This window comes from Oncorhynchus mykiss, chromosome 12 (genome assembly GCF_013265735.2).
Source record: "Oncorhynchus mykiss isolate Arlee chromosome 12, USDA_OmykA_1.1, whole genome shotgun sequence".
Classification (NCBI taxonomy): Eukaryota; Metazoa; Chordata; class Actinopteri; order Salmoniformes; family Salmonidae; genus Oncorhynchus; species Oncorhynchus mykiss.
In genome coordinates this window covers 23,882,222-23,900,912 of record NC_048576.1, presented here as the reverse complement: position 1 = coordinate 23,900,912, position 18,691 = coordinate 23,882,222, and the positions used below count along the sequence as shown (strand labels likewise).

General features: G+C 40.4%; 1 protein-coding gene across 3 annotated transcripts in view; it reads left to right on the top strand.

Moving 5' to 3' along the window:
* The window catches only part of LOC110537230 (roundabout homolog 1), a 232,647-nt gene that overhangs the window by 50,832 nt on the left and 163,124 nt on the right, over nucleotides 1-18,691 (top strand). For all 3 annotated transcript variants that reach the window (XM_036937241.1, XM_036937240.1, XM_036937242.1), the window contains exon 3: nucleotides 13,072-13,158. In XM_036937241.1, the coding sequence (XP_036793136.1) occupies nucleotides 13,072-13,158 (87 nt within the window). The remainder of the gene's footprint in view (nucleotides 1-13,071; nucleotides 13,159-18,691) is intronic.

Genomic DNA, 18,691 nt, shown 5'->3' with positions numbered 1-18,691 from the left:
ACAGTAAAAAAATGGGGCAAAGCAATTATATTTAATTCACTTGAATTAACTTTTTGTCTTGAATATCAAAATCAAATCAAATGTATTTAAATAGCCATTCTCACATAAGCTGATATATCAAAGTGCTGTACAGAAACCCAGCCTAAAACACCAAACAGCAAGCAATGCTGGTGAAGAAGCATGGTGGTTAGGAAAAACTCCCTAGAAAGGCCGAAACCTAGGAAGAAACCTAGAGAGGAACCAGGCTATGAGGGGTGGCCAGTCCTCTTCTGGCTGTGCTGGGTGGATATTATAACAGAACATGGCCAAGATGTTCAAATTTCCATAAATGACCAGCATGGTCAAATAATTGTAATCACAGTGAATAGGTCAGGGTTCCATAGCCGCAGGCAGAACAGTTGAAACTGGAGCAGCAGCATGGCCAGGTGGACTGGGGACAACAATGAGTCATCATGCTAGGTAGTCCTGAGGCATGGTCCTAGGGCTCAGGTCCTCCGAGAGAGAGAAAGAAAGAAAGAGAGAAAGAGAGAATTAGAGAGAGCATACTTAAATTCACACAGGACACCGGATAAGACAGGAGAAATACTCCAGATATAACAGCCTGACCCTAGCCCCCCGACACATAAACTACTGCAGCATAAATACTTGAGGCTGAGACAGGAGGGTTCAGGATACACTGTGGCCCCATCCGATGATACCCCCGGAGAGGGCTAAACAGGCAGGATGTAACCCCACACACTTTGCCAAAGCACAGTCCCCACACCACTAGACAGAGATATCTTCAACCACCACCAATACCAAGGCCGAGTATAACCCACAAAGATCTCTGCCATGGCACAACCCAAGAGGGGGCGCCAACCCAGACAGGAAGACCACGTCAGTGACTCAACCCACTCAAGTGACGCACCCCTCCTAGGGACGGCATGGAAGAGCACCAGTAAGCCAGTGACTCAGCCCCTGTAAAAGGGTTAGAGGCAGAGAATCCCAGTGGAGAGAGGGGAACCGGCCAGGCAGAGACAGCAAGGGCGGTTCGTTGCTCCAGTGCCTTTCCGTTCACCTTCACACTCTTGGGCCAGACAACACTCAATCATAGGACCAACTGAAAACATAAGTCTTCAATAAAGACAAAGGTTGAGACAGAGTATGCATCTCGCACATGGGTAGGCAGACCATTCCATAAAAATGGAGCCCTATTGGAGAAAGCCCTGCCTCCAGCTGTTTGCTTAGAAATTCTAGGGACAATTAGGAGGCCTGCGTCTTGTGACCTTAGCATACGTGTAGGTATGTACGGCAGGACCAAATCGGAAAGATAGGTAGAAGCAAGCCCATGTAATGCTTTGTAGGTTAGCAGTAAAACATTGAAATCAGCCCTTGCCTTAACAGGAGCCAGTGCAGGGAGGCTAGCACTGGAGTAATATGATCAAATTTGTTGGTTCTAGTCAGGATTCTAGCAGCCGTATATAGCACTAACTGAAGTTTATTTAGTGCTTTATCCGGGTAGCTGGAAAGTAGAGCATTGCAGTAGTCTAACCTAGACGTAACAAAGGCATGGATTCATTTTGAATACAAAGTGTTATGTTTGGTGCAAATCCAAATCATTACTGAGTACCACTCTCCATATTTTCAAGGATGTGGTGGCTGTATCATGTTATTTATTTTACCTTTATTTAACTAGGCAAGTCAGGCCGTCATTGAAAATAAGAATTTGTTTTTAACTGACATGCCTAGTTAAATAAAGGTAAAATAAATACAAAATTACGTTACCAAACACCCCCATATCTTTAAGATATTTTTTAATTTCTTTCCATCATGATTGGGAGGATAATGAAGGTTAGAGGAAGTTACAATTCTTGAAATTCTATTACCAAATCATTTACAGAATTTGCAAAAAATAGGTAATGGAATTTATGCAATTGAATTGGCTCCAATAGGAAATCACAGTAGTCAGAAACCACAGTTGGGGCACCTTCTACTGTTCTCCCTTCCACTAGGATACTGTTATTGAACTGATACTGAACTCTACTTTTACTGAACACTACTGTACTGAACTCTACTCTAATTTACAGTACTATACTGTACTATACTGTACTCCTCCGAGCTCTACTGTACTTTGATGTCCGAACTTATGAAACATAGACGTCTATGATTGGTTTAGATCTTGTTTGGTGGCGGAGCTCATTAAAAGAATAGCCAGTGTGTAGAATAATACCCAAATGTGCAGAGGAGGATATTGTATATTTATACCTTTCTGTAACTATTTAGGATACATTACCATGAAGAGAATGACATTCATATCCATAATTATTCATGTGTAGTACAGATCCAGGACCCATGATGAAATTCTGTTACCATTACTATAATAAGTGAAGTATAAATCAACTTAATTTACTGTAGTTCAATAATCAAAATAGATTTGTTCAAAGTCAAGGTGTCATCTCATAGCTCTTAATTCAGAGCAGATATTTACATTTTTTGGAAAACATGGTCAAATAAAAAACGGAGGGAGATTTTACAGAAATTCTGTTACCAAACTTTGCACCTGCACAGTTCTTCCAGTAAATGTTATTTTAATTAGTCATGTTAATGCTATTAAAATTAGCCATTGTGCTTAGAGTTGTATGGTTTGTTAAAAATTGAAATCAATGTTTGGCATACATTTTAGGCAAACAAATCTTAGTCTAAGTACAATTCCGTTACCATGGAATTGCCCAAATATCCCTTGCTAGGGCAATCTGAGATCTGCCTTGTGCTATAACTGTAGTACATTTGAATGATGGTGGCTTGGTGTGATGAATACTGTGTTTGTCTGTGAGGACGTCATTGTGTCTCTACATTTACATCACAGGCTCAGGTATCTTCTATTCTATATTCTATTATCATCCTAAGAGCCACCTGATGCCTTCCCCATTAAAACAAAAGGAAGAGGAAGGTGGCCATTTTGAGAGCAAACACATGGTTGTCTGTACAGAGCTAAGAGGGAAAAACGACCTGTCTCCCATTGCACGTCTACCAATCCCAGTCGGGCTCAAGGCCATCTCTCCCATCTCTCTGAGACGATCGATTCCCTGCCTTATCACTATGTATATGAGATTGCAGTTCCAAATTGATTCTAATCCCCTTGGATTAACACAAAATCAATATGCATTCAGGCATCAAATGAACTGCAGGTGTCTGTGCTAGCAGGCTGAGGTGATTTCTAAGTTAGCAACAGCATGGTTGTGTAAAAACTGAAACAGTTTCCCTGGGCTTCTCTAATTGGACAGAGGGACGTCAGGCTGAAGTGGCAGGGATGCAGGAGAGGTTGACAGAGACATTGCATTGCAGCCTAATGTTTGTTGGCTGCAGTACTCTACTGAGGAGGTAGTCCATTGATTTGACACACTCTCCAACTGTCAGTGCGACTCTCCTTGCTGGAGAAAATACTTTTCATATCAGAGTAGAAAATTACAAAACAAACACACAGATAGACTAAAAAATACATTTCAGAAAGTAATTTTGCATTACTGAGAAAAGTGCTTTTCAAAGTTAGTATATTTTCCTGGCATGTGGTGTTGAAAGATGACGACTGCCTTGCGGTGCTGTGCTGTTGTGTTGTTCGGTGTTTACTGGCGTAGTGGGATTCAGGGGGACTGTGTTGTGCAGTGCGGTGACTAGCAGGCCTGCGGGTGGATGGCGTCATGTTTAAGTGTGATTGATGCTCTCGTCTGCTCCCTGAGAGTTCTTACTGTTAGTGCTGTTAATGAGCGCACATCGTTTCAAAGCACTGAGACATTTATGTGGAGAGAAGTGGAGAGACTTGTGTGTGGTTTTATGTATGGACAAGAATTGCTGTGATGCTTGTCAGAACCAACTGCTGTCATTTAGATGTGCATATCCAGAAATAGATATCCACCTGCTTGTCATTTCAGCTCTCAGTTAGAAAATTATTAGAAACAAATGTCAAATCAAATCAAAGTTTATTGGTCATGTACACAGTTTAGCAGATGCTATAGCAGTTGCAGCTAAATGTTTGTTCAGATGTTCACAAACACTTACAGTAAGACGTTCCTGGTAATATCATGCTGTTTCCACTTCACTGTCTCCATGTAGGCTGTATAACTGTAAATTGTAATCACACAGGATTTATCCTCTCCGAGGTTCTGAAACACAGTGACAGGCCTTTTGTTGACTGCAAACACACATCTGTACACAACATTACAACACACTATTACAGACTAACCATTCTGCCTTGAACCTACCTATTATCTGGTAGTGGCATAGTCACCTTTATCCATGGCTAGAAATCCCCATTATTTGATTTAGCCCTCATAAGCACAAAAAAAGATGCCATGCTATTGGTTATTCACAGAGATACTGTATATACCAGAATAATGCATCCTTGTAGACTCACACACGTCATATCATTGCACTCTCATGCAGGGATCTAGACAATAATACACTGTAGTCTTATATTCTCATGAATCACATTGTCCTCCTATACGGAGATGGACCCTAAAGAAAGAAAGAAAGAAAGAAAGAAAGAAAGACACAGACAGACAGACAGACAGACAGACAGACAGACAGACAGACAGACAGACAGACAGACAGACAGACAGACAGACAGACTACCAGGAGACTTTGTAAACGTGGGTGTAAATCAACAGTAAAATTACACATAAAAAAAACTTTAATCAAGACCAGGGGAGTGAAGCCAGCTGGTGGGGACCCATGTAAATGAAGCATCTCATTGGATTTCAGCTTAGCCCTTAGAGAGGGATCGCTGGAGGGGTACACACACAGATAGAACAGAGGAGAAGAGGGGGTGAGGAGGAGTTGGCCTATGGGGGGGTTCTATGTGTACAGCAAACTGATGGGTTTCATTAGAATGAGAGGGGGTGCACATTGCCATGAAGACAGGCGACGACAGAGAATGGCAAGTTGCACAGATGGTTGGCCGCTCACATGGCTCCCAGTGCATGCGAGCAAACAGCCGACTGGCAATCGAACACACTTAGTGTGTCAATCATAGTCTAGAGCCTGCCTGTTCTGTAGATCTGTAGAGCAGAACCTGCTCTCCCTTATTCCTCTTCCCGTCCCTCCTCCTTCCTCTTCATCCCCCTCTCCCTAAACCTCATTCCACAACCCCCCTGTCTAAGCAACAAGGTGAGCATCTCTGTCTGTCTGTCTGTCTGTCTGTCTGTCTGTCTGTCTGTCTGTCTGTCTGTCTTTCTTTCTTTAGGGTCCATCTCCGTATAGGAGGACAATGTGATTCATGAGAATATAAGACTACAGTGTATTATTGTCTAGATCCCTGCATGAGAGTGCAATGATATGACGTGTGTGAGTCTGTCTGTCTGTCTGTCTGTTTGTTTGTTTACCTGGCAAGCCCAGGTATCCAACAGTGAGAGACAGGGCTGGAGTTTATTTGTTGCAGGTGGTGTTCTGTTCTGTGTTGTAAATGGATCATCTGTATTGATTGCATGCACTATTTCACGTTTGGACAGATATCTATGCTTGTGGTGTCACAACTGCATTAGTATTACATTCTTCTTCTTCCAGCACTCACAACCTCTGACAACACTTTAATTTGACATATAATGTATTTAGTCAAACAAAACTAGATGGTCAAAACATAACATTACTAAAATGGACATTAAATACACTAGTTCTCACACGGCCCTCAATAGAATGGAGTGGCAGCACCCTCGTGTGGCTCACTTTTGAACATTACTATGCTTCAGGAAATCCTCCCTCTTCTATGAATTTATGCTATGAACTGAATGTATCATTGATAGTTTTGTCACACATTAGAGTATAATACATTGAAGGTAGGTGACCTGTGACAGGTAAAATCAGTAAAGTGTTTCTACAAATTTAAATAGGGCTTAGTGTCTTTCCAGTAAGTTATTCTTTCCAGTAAGTTATTCTTTCCAGTAAGTTATTCTCGTACAGGTAACTGCCAAAATAAAGGAAACACTTGAGCAAATGAGGGATATAAGGTATATTGAAAGCAGGTGCTTCCACACAGTTGCCGATTATTTTGGCTACCATGCCTTAAAGATGAGATCTCAGTGACTTTAAAAGAAGGGTCTCAAAGCAACATAGGGGGTTTAAAGTGTGTGTGTGTGTGTGTGTGTGTGTGAGTGTGTGTGTGTGTGTGTCTCAGTCACCAGATCTCAACACAATTGAACACTTATGGGAGATTCTGTAATGGCGCCCGAGACAGCAATTTCCACCACCATCAACAGAACACCAAATTATGGAATTTTTTCTCGTTGTCGAAAGGTGTTGCATCCTTGCAATAGAGTTTCAAACACTTGTAGAATCTATGCCAAGCCCCATTGATACTGTTCTGGATGCTAGTGGTGGCCTAACGCTCTATGTTGGTGTTTCCATTATTACCTGTCATTCTTGATGTTAGACTGGATTTATTCATATATTTTTTCCAATTTAACTTTCATTTAAATAGGCAAGTCAGTTAAGAACAGATTCATATTTACAATGACAGCCTACACTGGCCAAACCCAGACGACACTGGACCAGTTGTGTGCCGCCGTATGGGACTCCTAATTACAGCCAATTGTATTAGCCTGAATTTGAACCAGGAAGTCTGTAGTGACACCTTGAGCACTGAGAGGCAGTGCTTTAGACCTCTGGGCCACTCGAGGGGGCCAACTCGGGACTGTAGGGGCAGCAGTGGTTTCATTTTTTGTCATACAGAATAAGTTAGTATGATTTTGGTCTGTGAGTGAGTAGGCTACAGCTACAGTTTGTATATATGCACTGTGCAATACATTTACATTACATTTATATTTTAGTAGCAGATGCTCTTATCCAGTTAGTGCCTTCAGCATGCAGCTAGGTGAGACAAACACATCATAGTCATAGTAAGGCTTTTTTTTCTCAAAATGATCATTATCAGCCAAGTCAGTGCTTGTAGGAAAAGACAATGGCAAGCGTTTTTCTATACTTTTTTAGGCCTATGTGAAGAGGGCTATGTGTGTGCATGCAAGTTCATGTTTGCCTATGTAAGCATTTCTGTCATTTTAATGTGTTTGTGTGTGTTTGTGTGCATGTGTGTTTGTGTGTATTTGTGGTAAACCTCTTGTTCTAATAAACCCAGGGAAGTGGCATGGTTGTGGGTGAACCAGCATTTTCCTGAGAATCGTGCTGAGCTACTGTGGGCTAATAAAGTCTTTGCCGTAACATTTTTAGAAGAAGCAGTGTGTGTGTGTGTGGTTTCCCATCAAAACTGTATGGTCGATGGTCAACATCCTCAATCAAATGAACATCAGAGCCCTTTTGCATGCAGCATCACACAGCAATAACACAACCACTAAAGCAAACTGAAAAACACAGTCGTCCCCCCGAGATTCACAGATAGTCTGTCTCTTACAGTAGCTACAGTAGTTTTCAATCAGCAGTGTCCCTGTGCTCTGAAGCATTCTGGGATGTGATGTGATGACTTCCACATGAACATCGAGACACTGAGACAGATCACACTGATCCTTTTTCAAGATTTATTGCATTTCACAGTTATGACTTTCCTCCTGGAAGCTGTGTCCTATCCAGTGAACATTTATCAAATGACAGGGGATTTAAGGTGAATTATGTGGTGCAACTAAGATGCATGCATCATTGTCATGCACCTTATAATTAGAATTTTCTTAATTTGGAGAGAGACGAGTTAAGTCATGTTTGGCTCTCGTGGAGAGAGGAGAGGAGAGAGAGTTTGCACAACAGAGGGTTATGAGGTGAAGTGGCCAATCCATAGCATGGCTTAGGTTTAGGATTAGAGGTTAGACAGGGATGCCGTTCTAACCTCAAACTCTATAGAGTTGTTTTTATGTCAATATGTCTATGTGTTTTAAGATGATCTCTCTCTAACAGAAGGGTGGAAGAATGAAGAAAGTGTGTTCAAAATGATCACCTACAGTACCAGTCAAAAGTTTGGACACACCTACTCGTTCAAGGGTTTTTCTTGATTTGCACTATTTTCTACATTATAGAATAATAGTGAAGACATGAAAACTATGAAATAACACACATGGAATCATGAAGTAACTAAAAAAGTGTTAAACAAATATGTTTTATATTTTAGGATCTTCAAAGTAGCCACCCTTTGCCTTGATGATAGCTTTGCACACTCTCAGCATTCTCTCAACCACCTTCACCTGGAATGCTTTTCCAGCAGTCTTGAAGGAGTTCCCACATATGCTGAGCACTTGTTGGCTCCTTTGGGCTAGCTTCCACAGATTGATAGAAAAACAGCTGCCTGTAATCATTTAGATCCCAGTTACACAGGAGTGTGGTTTGTGCTGACCCTTGATAACTTTGAACATTTGGGTCATAAACTAACATTTTTAACAAGCCCCATTGTGATTTAGGTAACGATTTCCCATACAGTTTTATGACAATAATGGTGTCTGTAGCATTGGGTCGTATGCTACTCCCTGTTTATTATACTAAACTTTAAACTATACTTATACATACTAATTTGCCTTCTGGATTATAAACATTGAGCTCATCATACAGTATATCCAATGTCGATTTATCCAGACTAGAGTTTCTAAAAATCATATACTGACTCGGTTGGTCTTCAGTACATTTCTGACCTGAATGTCAAGAATGTACTTTTTAATATTACTAACAGAAGATACACTATACAGAGAGTACCAGTCAAAAGTTTGGACACACCTACTCATTCAAGGGTTTTTCTTGATTTTTAATATTTTCTACATTGTAGAATAATAGTGAAGACGTCAAAACTATGAAATAACACACATGGGATCATGTAGTAACCAAAAAAGTGTTAAACAAATATATTTTATATTTAGGTTCTTCAAAGTAGCCACCCTTTGCCTTGATGACAGCTTTGCACACTCTCAGCATTCTCTCAACCAGCTTCAACTGGAATGCTTTTCCAACAGTCTTGAAGGAGTTCCCACATATGCTGAGCACTTGTTGGCTGCTTTTCCTTCACTCTGCAGTCCAACTCATCCCAAACCATCTCAATTGGGTTGAGGTCGAGTGATTGTGGAGGCCAAGTCATCTGATGCAGCACTCCATCAATCTCCTTCTTGTTTAAATAGCTCTTACACAGCTTGGAGGTGTGTTGGTTCATTGTCTTGTTGAAAAACAAATGATAGTCCCACTAAGTGCAAACCAGATGGGATGGTGTATCGCTCCAGAATGATGTGATAGCCACTCTGGTTAAGTATGCCTAGATTTCTAAATTAATCACCAACAGTGTCACCATCAAAGCACCCCCACAACATCACACCTCCTCCTCCATGCTTCATGGTGGCAACCACACATGCGGAGATCATCCGTTCACCACTCTGCATCTCACAAAGACAAGTGGTTGGAACCAAAAATGTCATTGCTCATGTTTCTTGGCCCAAGCAAGTCTCTTCATCTTATTGGTGTCCTTTAGTAGTGGTTTCTCTTCAGCAATTTGACCATGAAGGCCTGATTCATGCAGTCTCCTCTGAAAAGTTGATGTTGAGATGTTCTTTTTACTTTAACTCTGTGAAGCATTTATTTGGGCTGCAATTTCTGAGGCTGGTAACTCTATTGAACTTATCATCTGCAGCAGAGGTAACTCTGGGTCTTTCTTTCCTGTGGCGGTCCTTATGAGAGCCAGTTTCATCAAAGCGCTTGATGGTCTTTGCGACTGCACTTGAAGAAACTTTCAAAGTTGCGTATTGACTGACCTTCATGTCTTAAAGTAATGATGGACTGTCATTTCTCTTTGCTTATTTGAGCTGTTCTTGCCTTAATATGGACTTGTTCTTTTACCAAATAAGGTTCTTATTTATACCACCCCTACCTTATTACAACACAACTGATTGGCTCAAACACATTAGGATGTGCGTGCATGCAAGTTTGGTTTGCCTATGTAAGCATTTCTGTCATTTTAATGTGTGTTTGTGTGTGTTTGTGTGCATGTGTGTGTGTGTGTATTTGTGGTAAACCTCTTGTTCTAATAAACCCAGGGAACTGGCATGGTTGTGGGTGAACCAGCATTTTCCTGAGAATCGTGCTGAGCTACTGTGGGCTAATAAAGTCTTTGCCGTAACATTTTCAGAAGAAGCAGTGTGTGTGTGTGTGTGTGTGTGTGTGTGTGTGTGTGTGTGTGTGTGTGTGTGTGTGTGTGTGTGGTTTCCCATCAAAACTGTATGGTCGATGGTCAACATCCTCAATCAAATGAACATCAGAGCCCTTTTGCATGCAGCATCACACAGCAATAACACAACCACTAAAGCAAACTGAAAAACACAGTCGTCCCCCCGAGATTCACAGATAGTCTGTCTCTTACAGTAGCTACAGTAGTTTTTCCAAATAGGGCTATCTTCTGTATACCACCACTACCTTGTTACAACACAACAGATTGGCTCAAACACATTAGGATGGAAATAAATTCCACAAATGTACTTTTATCAAGGCACACCTGTTAATTGAAATGCATTCCAGGTGACTACTGTTCCTCATGAAGCTGCTTGAAATAATGCCAATAGTGTGCAAAGCTGTCATCAAGGCAAAGGGTGGATACTTTGAAGATCCTAAAATATAAAACATATTTGTTTAACACTTTTTTAATTACTTCATGATTCTATGTGTGTTATTTCATAGTTTTCATGTCTTCACTATTATTCTATAATGTAGAAAATAGTACAAATCAAGAAAAACCCTTGAATGAGTAGGTGTGTCCAAACTTTTGACTGGTACTGTAGGTGATCATTTTGAACACAGTTTCTTCAAATATATTTTGATATGCTTAACACTTTTTTGGTTACTACATGATTCATAGTTTTGATGTCTTCACTATTAGTAAAAATAAAGACAACCCCTTGAATGAATAGGTGTGTGCAAACTTTTGACTGATACTGTATAGTAAAACACCATTGTCTTGCAAATTCCTTATTCGTGATCTAATTGATATTAGCAATTTCCTTTCCCCACCTTCCTCTCTGTTTTATCTGCATTGCTTTTGTTTCAGCTTGTCTGGTGTTTTGCTGATTGGGAGGTCAATATGACAAACTGGAACTCACAGAGAACCTGTCCTACATTGCAGGGACTGCGTGAACAGAGAACGGCTATCAATCACACCTTGGTTATCAGGGCTGATAAAGAGAGATAACAATGACTTAAGTTACTCAGTTATAGTATATTTGCAAAGCTACACACACATACTTATGTTGGAAAAACCTCAGCACATGTAATCACTTTAAGTATTAAGCTTGAGATCTGGGCAGACCCCTCGGCTAACGAGTCAAGGATAACACTACTGTAACACTACTGTAAGAAATAGATGTATATGAGTGTGAACTCTCAGCAGTGAGGTCCTGAGTCCTGTTTTTCCTAATATTACAATAAGTGATAGCAGTTATTGACTGATACCACTCTAGCAGGTCCGTGCTGACATTGTGACGTGATTCAGGTGTGAGTCAGAGTTGAACTCCGGATCAGGAACCAGGTGAGAGGGATTAGTGTCAGCTCAATCTTCACCATATAATTACCTGAGCATATTAACAAAAATCCCCTCTATTGTCTTCTTAGATGAGTAATGCTTGGAGCTGATTACTGTCTTGGTGGTGGTCTGGGAGTTGTGATGAGATGGCAAGGTGCCACCTACATTCTCATCCAGAACTGATTAGTCATTGTTTGAAAAGGACAACCTTTTCAATTGAATGAGAAGGTGTCCTCAATACACTTATCTGGTAAAATAATGGTCAAATAAAAGTGATGAGGTATTGAAGGGTAACGTATGTCCTCTCTTGACCATATTTTGGATTTAGTTTCAGTGTTTTCCTACTGGCACACAGTAACCGCCAGAAGGAGATAAAGACTAATGGTACGGTGCAGAAGACTGACTCTAGGCTGGATTTCATTGAGGTCTATATCCTGGTCAGCTATTGGAGCTCTCAGCCATTTCTAAGTCATGGATATTGCCCAAGAACAACAGCCCATGAAAAAATGGTATAATTGAATGTTGTGGGGGAAATTGCCCACATAATAAGATATTGTGTTGTGCTAGTCATATGGCATGCCCTCAATCTTCACCATTCTGCTCAGTTTGGTCAGGTCATTTCCATGCTACTTGCTGGATGCATTCCTGAAAAATTTGTAAATTCTTCCTTTGTCTTTGTGACAGTATGCATCTAATGACCCAAGATAAACATTAAGGGAAATAGAGGAACTTGGCTCCTATTTTTGGATCAACATACTCCTTCAGTACACTTTAGTTTATCCACTGAGTCAGAGCAGTATTTCCTGGAAATACAGACCACCTGTCAGAAAGTACTGTCAGAAGACAAAACATAAAGGAATCCAAGAATGGCACATTACAATACTATAGCATTATAACCATTACAATTAGAACTGCCATGACTATTACGAAATAATGCTGTGAAAATAATCACAGTTTATTAACTGGATATGACTATTTTTTTGACTTGGAATATCAGTGCTCATTTGGGGTACCAGTACTGCTTATATTTAGGTGCAGGAGCTCCACAATACTTGTAAGCTAATATTCTATGTGAGAAACAGGCGCATTAGAACATTTGAGGTGCTGGTATTCAGTTCCGGTGAGCTTTTGCCCAAGTCAAGCTCTGTATTTTAGAATGAACGAATCCTCCTACTTCTCTCAAATAAAATATGATTCAATACTATACACTGAGGATTGAATTGTAAAAATGAGATTGCTGTCAGGCATGCCTTGTTCTGTTGAAACCTCAGCAGGATGACTTTACTGCTGTGTATTTTAGGAGAGACAGGATATCAAGTCCTCCAACATTGTGTGTGCCCAGTGATGTGAGATTGCACTGAGATGTCTGATATGAAAGCTTATGTTTTATATTTCACTTTCCCTCTTTCTATCGCGTATTTCTATGGACTTCAGGCTCAGTTACTGTATGCCTGTAACTCTTTTGCAGGTTCATTTTCTACCTCAGTTTTAAGCTAATGTTGGAGGGAAGCAGGGTAGATTCTGGGGAATGATCTCTGCTATGCCAATAACGTGTTAGACTGTGAGAGAGTGAGGGGGTTTCTTATAGTGTAATCTACTATTTGTGTTTTTGTCTGCAGATACAGACACCCAGGATAAGGCCAGTGAAAATGCTGCCCCCACCCCCTCGTCTGAACATGAGGATGACAACTCTCTGGGCTATACAGGTACTGCAAGGATATCTGTGTCTCTGTCTTTGTGTCTGTCTTTGTGTCTCTAATATGGTCATACATTTGTCAGGAGGTGAAGAAGTGCAGCTCATTTTCCACCTCATTTTGTGGGCAGAGTGCACATAGCCTGACTTCTCTTGAGAGCCAGGTTTGCCTTCGGCAGCCTTTCTCAATAGCAAGGCTATGTTCACTGAGTCTGTACATAGTCAAAGATTTCCAGAATTTTGGGTCAGTGACAGTAGTCCAGTATTCTTCCACTGTGTACTTTCTGTTTAATGCCAAATAGCATTTTAGTTTGCTCTGTTTTCTTGTAAATTATTTCCAATGTATCAAGTAATTATATTTACATTTTTTCATTAAATTTTTGGGTCTAATTGTGTTGCTGTCCTGGTGCTCTGTGGGGTCTGTTTGTGTTTTTGAACAGAGCCCCAGGACCAGCTTGCTTAGGGGGCTCTTCTCCAGGTAAATGTCTCTGTAGGTGATGGTTTTGTTATGGAAGGTTTGCAAATCGCTTCCTTTTAGGTGGTTGTAGAATTTAACGTCTCTTTTCTGGATTTTGATTATTAGCGGGTATTGACCTAATTCTGCTCTGCATGCATTATTTGGTGTTTTACATTGTACATGGAGTATATTTTTGCAGAATTCTGCCTGCAGAGTTTCAATTTGGTGTTTGTTCCATTCAGTGAATTCTTGGTTGGTGAGCGGACCCCAGACCTCACAACCTTAAAGAGCAATATAACTGATTCAAGTATTTTTAGACAAATCCTTTTTGTGTGCTTTGGGCAATGGTGTCTGGAATTTGTATTTGTGGTCCTGGCAAATTTATTTTTTTTGGAACACCATTATTTTTGTCTTACTGAGATTTACTGTTTCTCTCTCTCTCACTCACCTTTTTTTAATTAATTATTTTTATTTCACCTTTATTTAACCAGGTAGGCCAGTTGAGAACAAGTTTTCATTTACAACTGCAACCTGGCCAAGATAGAGTAAAGCAGTGCGACACAAACAACAACACAGAGTTACACATGGGACAAACAAACGTACAGTCAATAACAAATAGAAAAATCTATATACAGTGTGTGCAAATGTAGTAAGATTAGGGAGGTAAGGCAATAAATAGGCCATAGTGGCGAAATAATTACAATTTAGCAATTAAACACTGTTGTGATAGATGTGCAGAAGATGAATGTGCAAGTAGAGATACTGGGATACAAAGGAGCAAAGAATAATAACATGGGGATGAGGTAGTTGGGTGGGCTATTTACAGATGGGCTATGTACAGGTACAATGATCGGTAAGCTGCTCAGATAGCTGATGCTTAAAGTTAGTGAGGGAGATATAAGTCTCCAGCTTCAGTGATTTTTGCAATTCGTTCCAGTCATTGGCAACAGAGAACTGGAAGGAAAGGTGGACAAAGGAGGAGTTGGCTTTGCGGGTGACAAGTGAAATATACCTGCTGGAGTGCATGCTACAGGTGGGTGGTGCTATGGTGACCAGTGAGTTGAGATAAGGCAGGGCTTTACCTAGCAAAGACTTATAGATGACCTGGAGCCAGTGGGTTTGGCGGCAAATATGAAGCAAGGGCCAGCCAACGAGAGCATACAGGTCGCAGTGATGGTTAGTATATAGGGCTTTGGTGACAAAACAGAGGTGGATCAGAGGTGGATCAGAGAATCACCAGCAGCAAGTGCGACATCATTGATATATACAGAAAACAGAGTCGGCCTGAGAATTGAACCTTGTGGCACCCCATAGAGGATGCCAGAGGTCCGGATAACAGACCCTCCGATTTAACACACTGAACTCTATCTGAGAAGTAGTTGGTGAACCAGGCGAGGCAGTCATTTGAGAAGCCAAGGCTATTGAGTCTGCCGATAAGAATACGGTGATTGACAGAGTCGAAAGCCTTGACAAGGTCGATGAAGACGGCTGCACAGTACTGTCTTTGACTTTAGAAAGACAGGGTAGGACAGATATAGGTCTGTAACAGTTTGGGTCTAGAGTGTCAACCCCTTTGAAGAGGGGGATGACCGCGGCAGCTTCCCAATCTTTAGGGATCTCAGACTATACTAAAGAGAGGTTGAACAGGCTAGTAATAGGGGTTGCAACAATTGCGGTGGATAATTTTAGGAAGAGAGGGTCCAGATTGTCTAGTCCAGCTGATTTGTAGGGGTACAGATTTTGCAGCTCTTTCAGAACATCAGCTGTCTGGATTTGGGTGAAGGAGAAATGAAGGAGGCTTGGGCAAGTTGCTGTGGGGGGTGCAGAGCTGTTGACCGGGGTAGGGGAGGCCAGGTGGAAAGCATGACCAGCCGTAGAAAAATGCTTATTGAAATTCTCAATGATCATAGATTTATCGGTGGTGACCGTGTTTCCTAGCCTCAGTGCAGTGGGCATCTGGGAGGAGGTGCTCTTAATCTCCATGGACTTTACAGTGTCCCAGCACTTTTTGGAGTTTGTGCTACAGGATGCAAATTTCTGTTTGAAAAAACTAGCCTTAGCTTTCTTAAAACTGCCTGTTTATTTTGGTTCCTAACTTCCCTGAAAAGTTGCATATCGCGGGGGCTATTCGATGCTAATGCAGAACGCCACAGTATATTTTTGTGCTGGTCAAGGGCAGTCAGGTCTGGAATGAACCAAGGGCTATATATGTTCTTAGATCTACATTTTTTGAAAGGGGCATGTTTATTTATTTAAGATATTCTCTATCATTCTATCAGTCTGTCTCATTCTTCCTCTCTCTCTGTTTCAATCTTTCTTTCTCCAATAATGCAATTTTAGTGTTGTATATTACTGTTACTAAAATAACTCTAAAATACAAAAAATTTAATATTTAAATAAATTACTATATTATAGCTGCAATATGGAACTTTTTGGTGATCAGACCAAATTGACAAAAACATTTAGTTATAGATCTGTCATTCTCATTGAAAGCAAGTCTATAAAGCGATATATCTGTTCTATATGTGCTATTTCTATGCTTCCCATTCTTAAGGTACATTTTTGCTTCTTTTACTTTCACTTTTGTACACCAGCTTCAAACAGCTGAAAATACAATATTTTTGGTTGTGGAACATATATTTCACAGCGGTTCTGTACACAATGACTGCTTGTTTTGTCACTTAAGCTGAAATTAGGTGGACTATTACAATTTTAGCAACCAGGAAATGGCGGAGCGATTTCTGCATATCACATCTTCAATAAATACCTCTTAAAGTTCTTACAATATATATATATATATATATATATATATATATATATATATATATATATATATATATATATATATATATAGTATATACATACACTACCAGTCAAAAGTTTTAGAACACCTACTCATGCAAGGGTTTTATTTTTACTATTTTCTTCATTATAGAATAATAGTGAAGACATCAGAACTATGAAATAAAACATAGAGAATCATCTAGTAACCAAAAAAGTGTTAAACAAATCAAAATATATTTTAGATTTGAGATTCTTCAAATAGCCTCCCTGTGCCTTGATGAAAGCTTTTAACACTCTTGGCATTCTCACAACTAGCTTCATGAGGAGAGTGGAATTTTGTGGAATTTGTGGAATTTCTTTCCTTCTTAATGCATTTTAACAAATCAGTTGTGTTGTGACAAGGTTGGGGTGGTATACAGAAGATAGCCCTATTTGGTAAAAGACCAAGTCCATATTATGGCTCAAATAAGCAAAGAGAAACAACAGTCCAGCATTACTTTAAAACTTCTTACGGATAGGCGGGACAGTTGCTTCCCACTTGGGCAAAAAAAACAGGGAAAATGCAGCGCGGCAAATATTTTTTTTAAATATAAAATCAAACTTACATTAAATCACACATGTAAGATACTCAATTAAAGCTACACTCGTTGTGAATCCAGCCAACATGTCAGATTTAAAAAATGCTTTTCGGCGAAAGCATAAGAAGCTATTATCTGATGATAGCACCAGCAGTAAACAAAGGGGGTAGCATATTTCAACCCTGCAGGCGCTACACAAAACGCAGAAATAAAATATAAAACATGCATTACCTTTGATGAACTTCTTTTGTTGGCACTCCAATATGTCCTATAAACATCACAATTGGTCCTTTTGTTCAATTAATTCCGTCCATATATATCCAAAATGTCCATTTATAAAGCGCATTTGATCCAGACAAAAACAGCTTCCAAAAAACGCAACGTCACTCCAAAATATTTCAAAAGTTGCCTTTAAACTTTGTCAAAATATTTCAAACTACTTTTGTAATAAAACTTTAGGTATTTTTAAACGTTAATAATTGATCAAATCGTAGACGGGTCTATCTGTGTTCAATACAGGAATGAAAACAAACCAGCGCTACTTTTCACATCTTGCGCAACTCTCAACAGTGTTACCCAGTTCCTAGTTGGCCTACTTCTTCATTGCACAAGGAATAACCTCAACCAAATTCCAAAGACTGGTGACATCCAGTGGAAGCGGTAGGAACTGAAAACCAGTTCCTAAGAAATATTGTTTTCCAACGAGAACTCACTGAACAGACAGAGACCTCAAAACTAAAAAAGTCTCAACGGTTAGTCCTCTGGGTTTTGCCTGCTACATAAGTTCTGTTAGACTCACATACATGATTCAAACAGTTTTAGAAACTTCAGAGTGTTTTCCATCCAAATCTATGAATAATATGTATATCTTATATTCTTGGCACGAGTAGCAGGAAGTTGAAATTGGGCACGCTATTTATCTAAAAGTGAAAATTCTGCACCCTAGCCCCAAGAGGTTTAAGACATGAAGGTCAGTCAATACGGAACATTTCAAGAACTTTGAACGTTTCTTCAAGTGCAATCGCAAAAACCATCAAGCTCTATGGTGGTGGAAACCAAACACATACAGAGAGCATACGTCCACCTACTCTGCGTCTCACAAAGACCCAGAGTTACCTCTGCCGCAGAGAACCACCGTGTCTTTGTGAGACGCAGAGTAGGTGAACGGATGGTCTCCATATGTGTGGTTTCCACCATGAAGTATGGAGGAGGAGGTGTGATGGTGTTGGGGTGGTTTGCTGGTCACACTGTCTGTGATTTATTTAGAATTCAAGGCACACTTAACCATAATCACTACCACAGCAATACGCCATCCCATCTGGTTTGTGTTCAGTCAAATCAAATAAAATTTGTCACGAAAGCGCCGAATACAACAAGTGTAGACTTTACTGTGAAATGCTTACTTACAAGCCCTTAACAACAAAGACGAGGCTATATACAGAGGGCACCGGTACCGATCAGAGTGCGAGGCTACAAGTTGGTTGTGGTAATTTGTACATGTAGGTAGGGGTTAAGTGACTATGCATAGACAATAAACAGTGAGTAGCAGCAGTGTACAAAACGGAGGCGGGGGGGGGGGGGGGGGGGGGGGGTGTCAATGTAAATTGTCCGTTCGTGATTTTATTAATTGTTCAGCAGTTTTAAGGCTTGGGGCTAGAAGCTGTTGAGGGGCCTTTTGGTCCTAGACCAAAAGGTTCCGCTCCGGTACCGCTTGCCGTGCGGTAGCA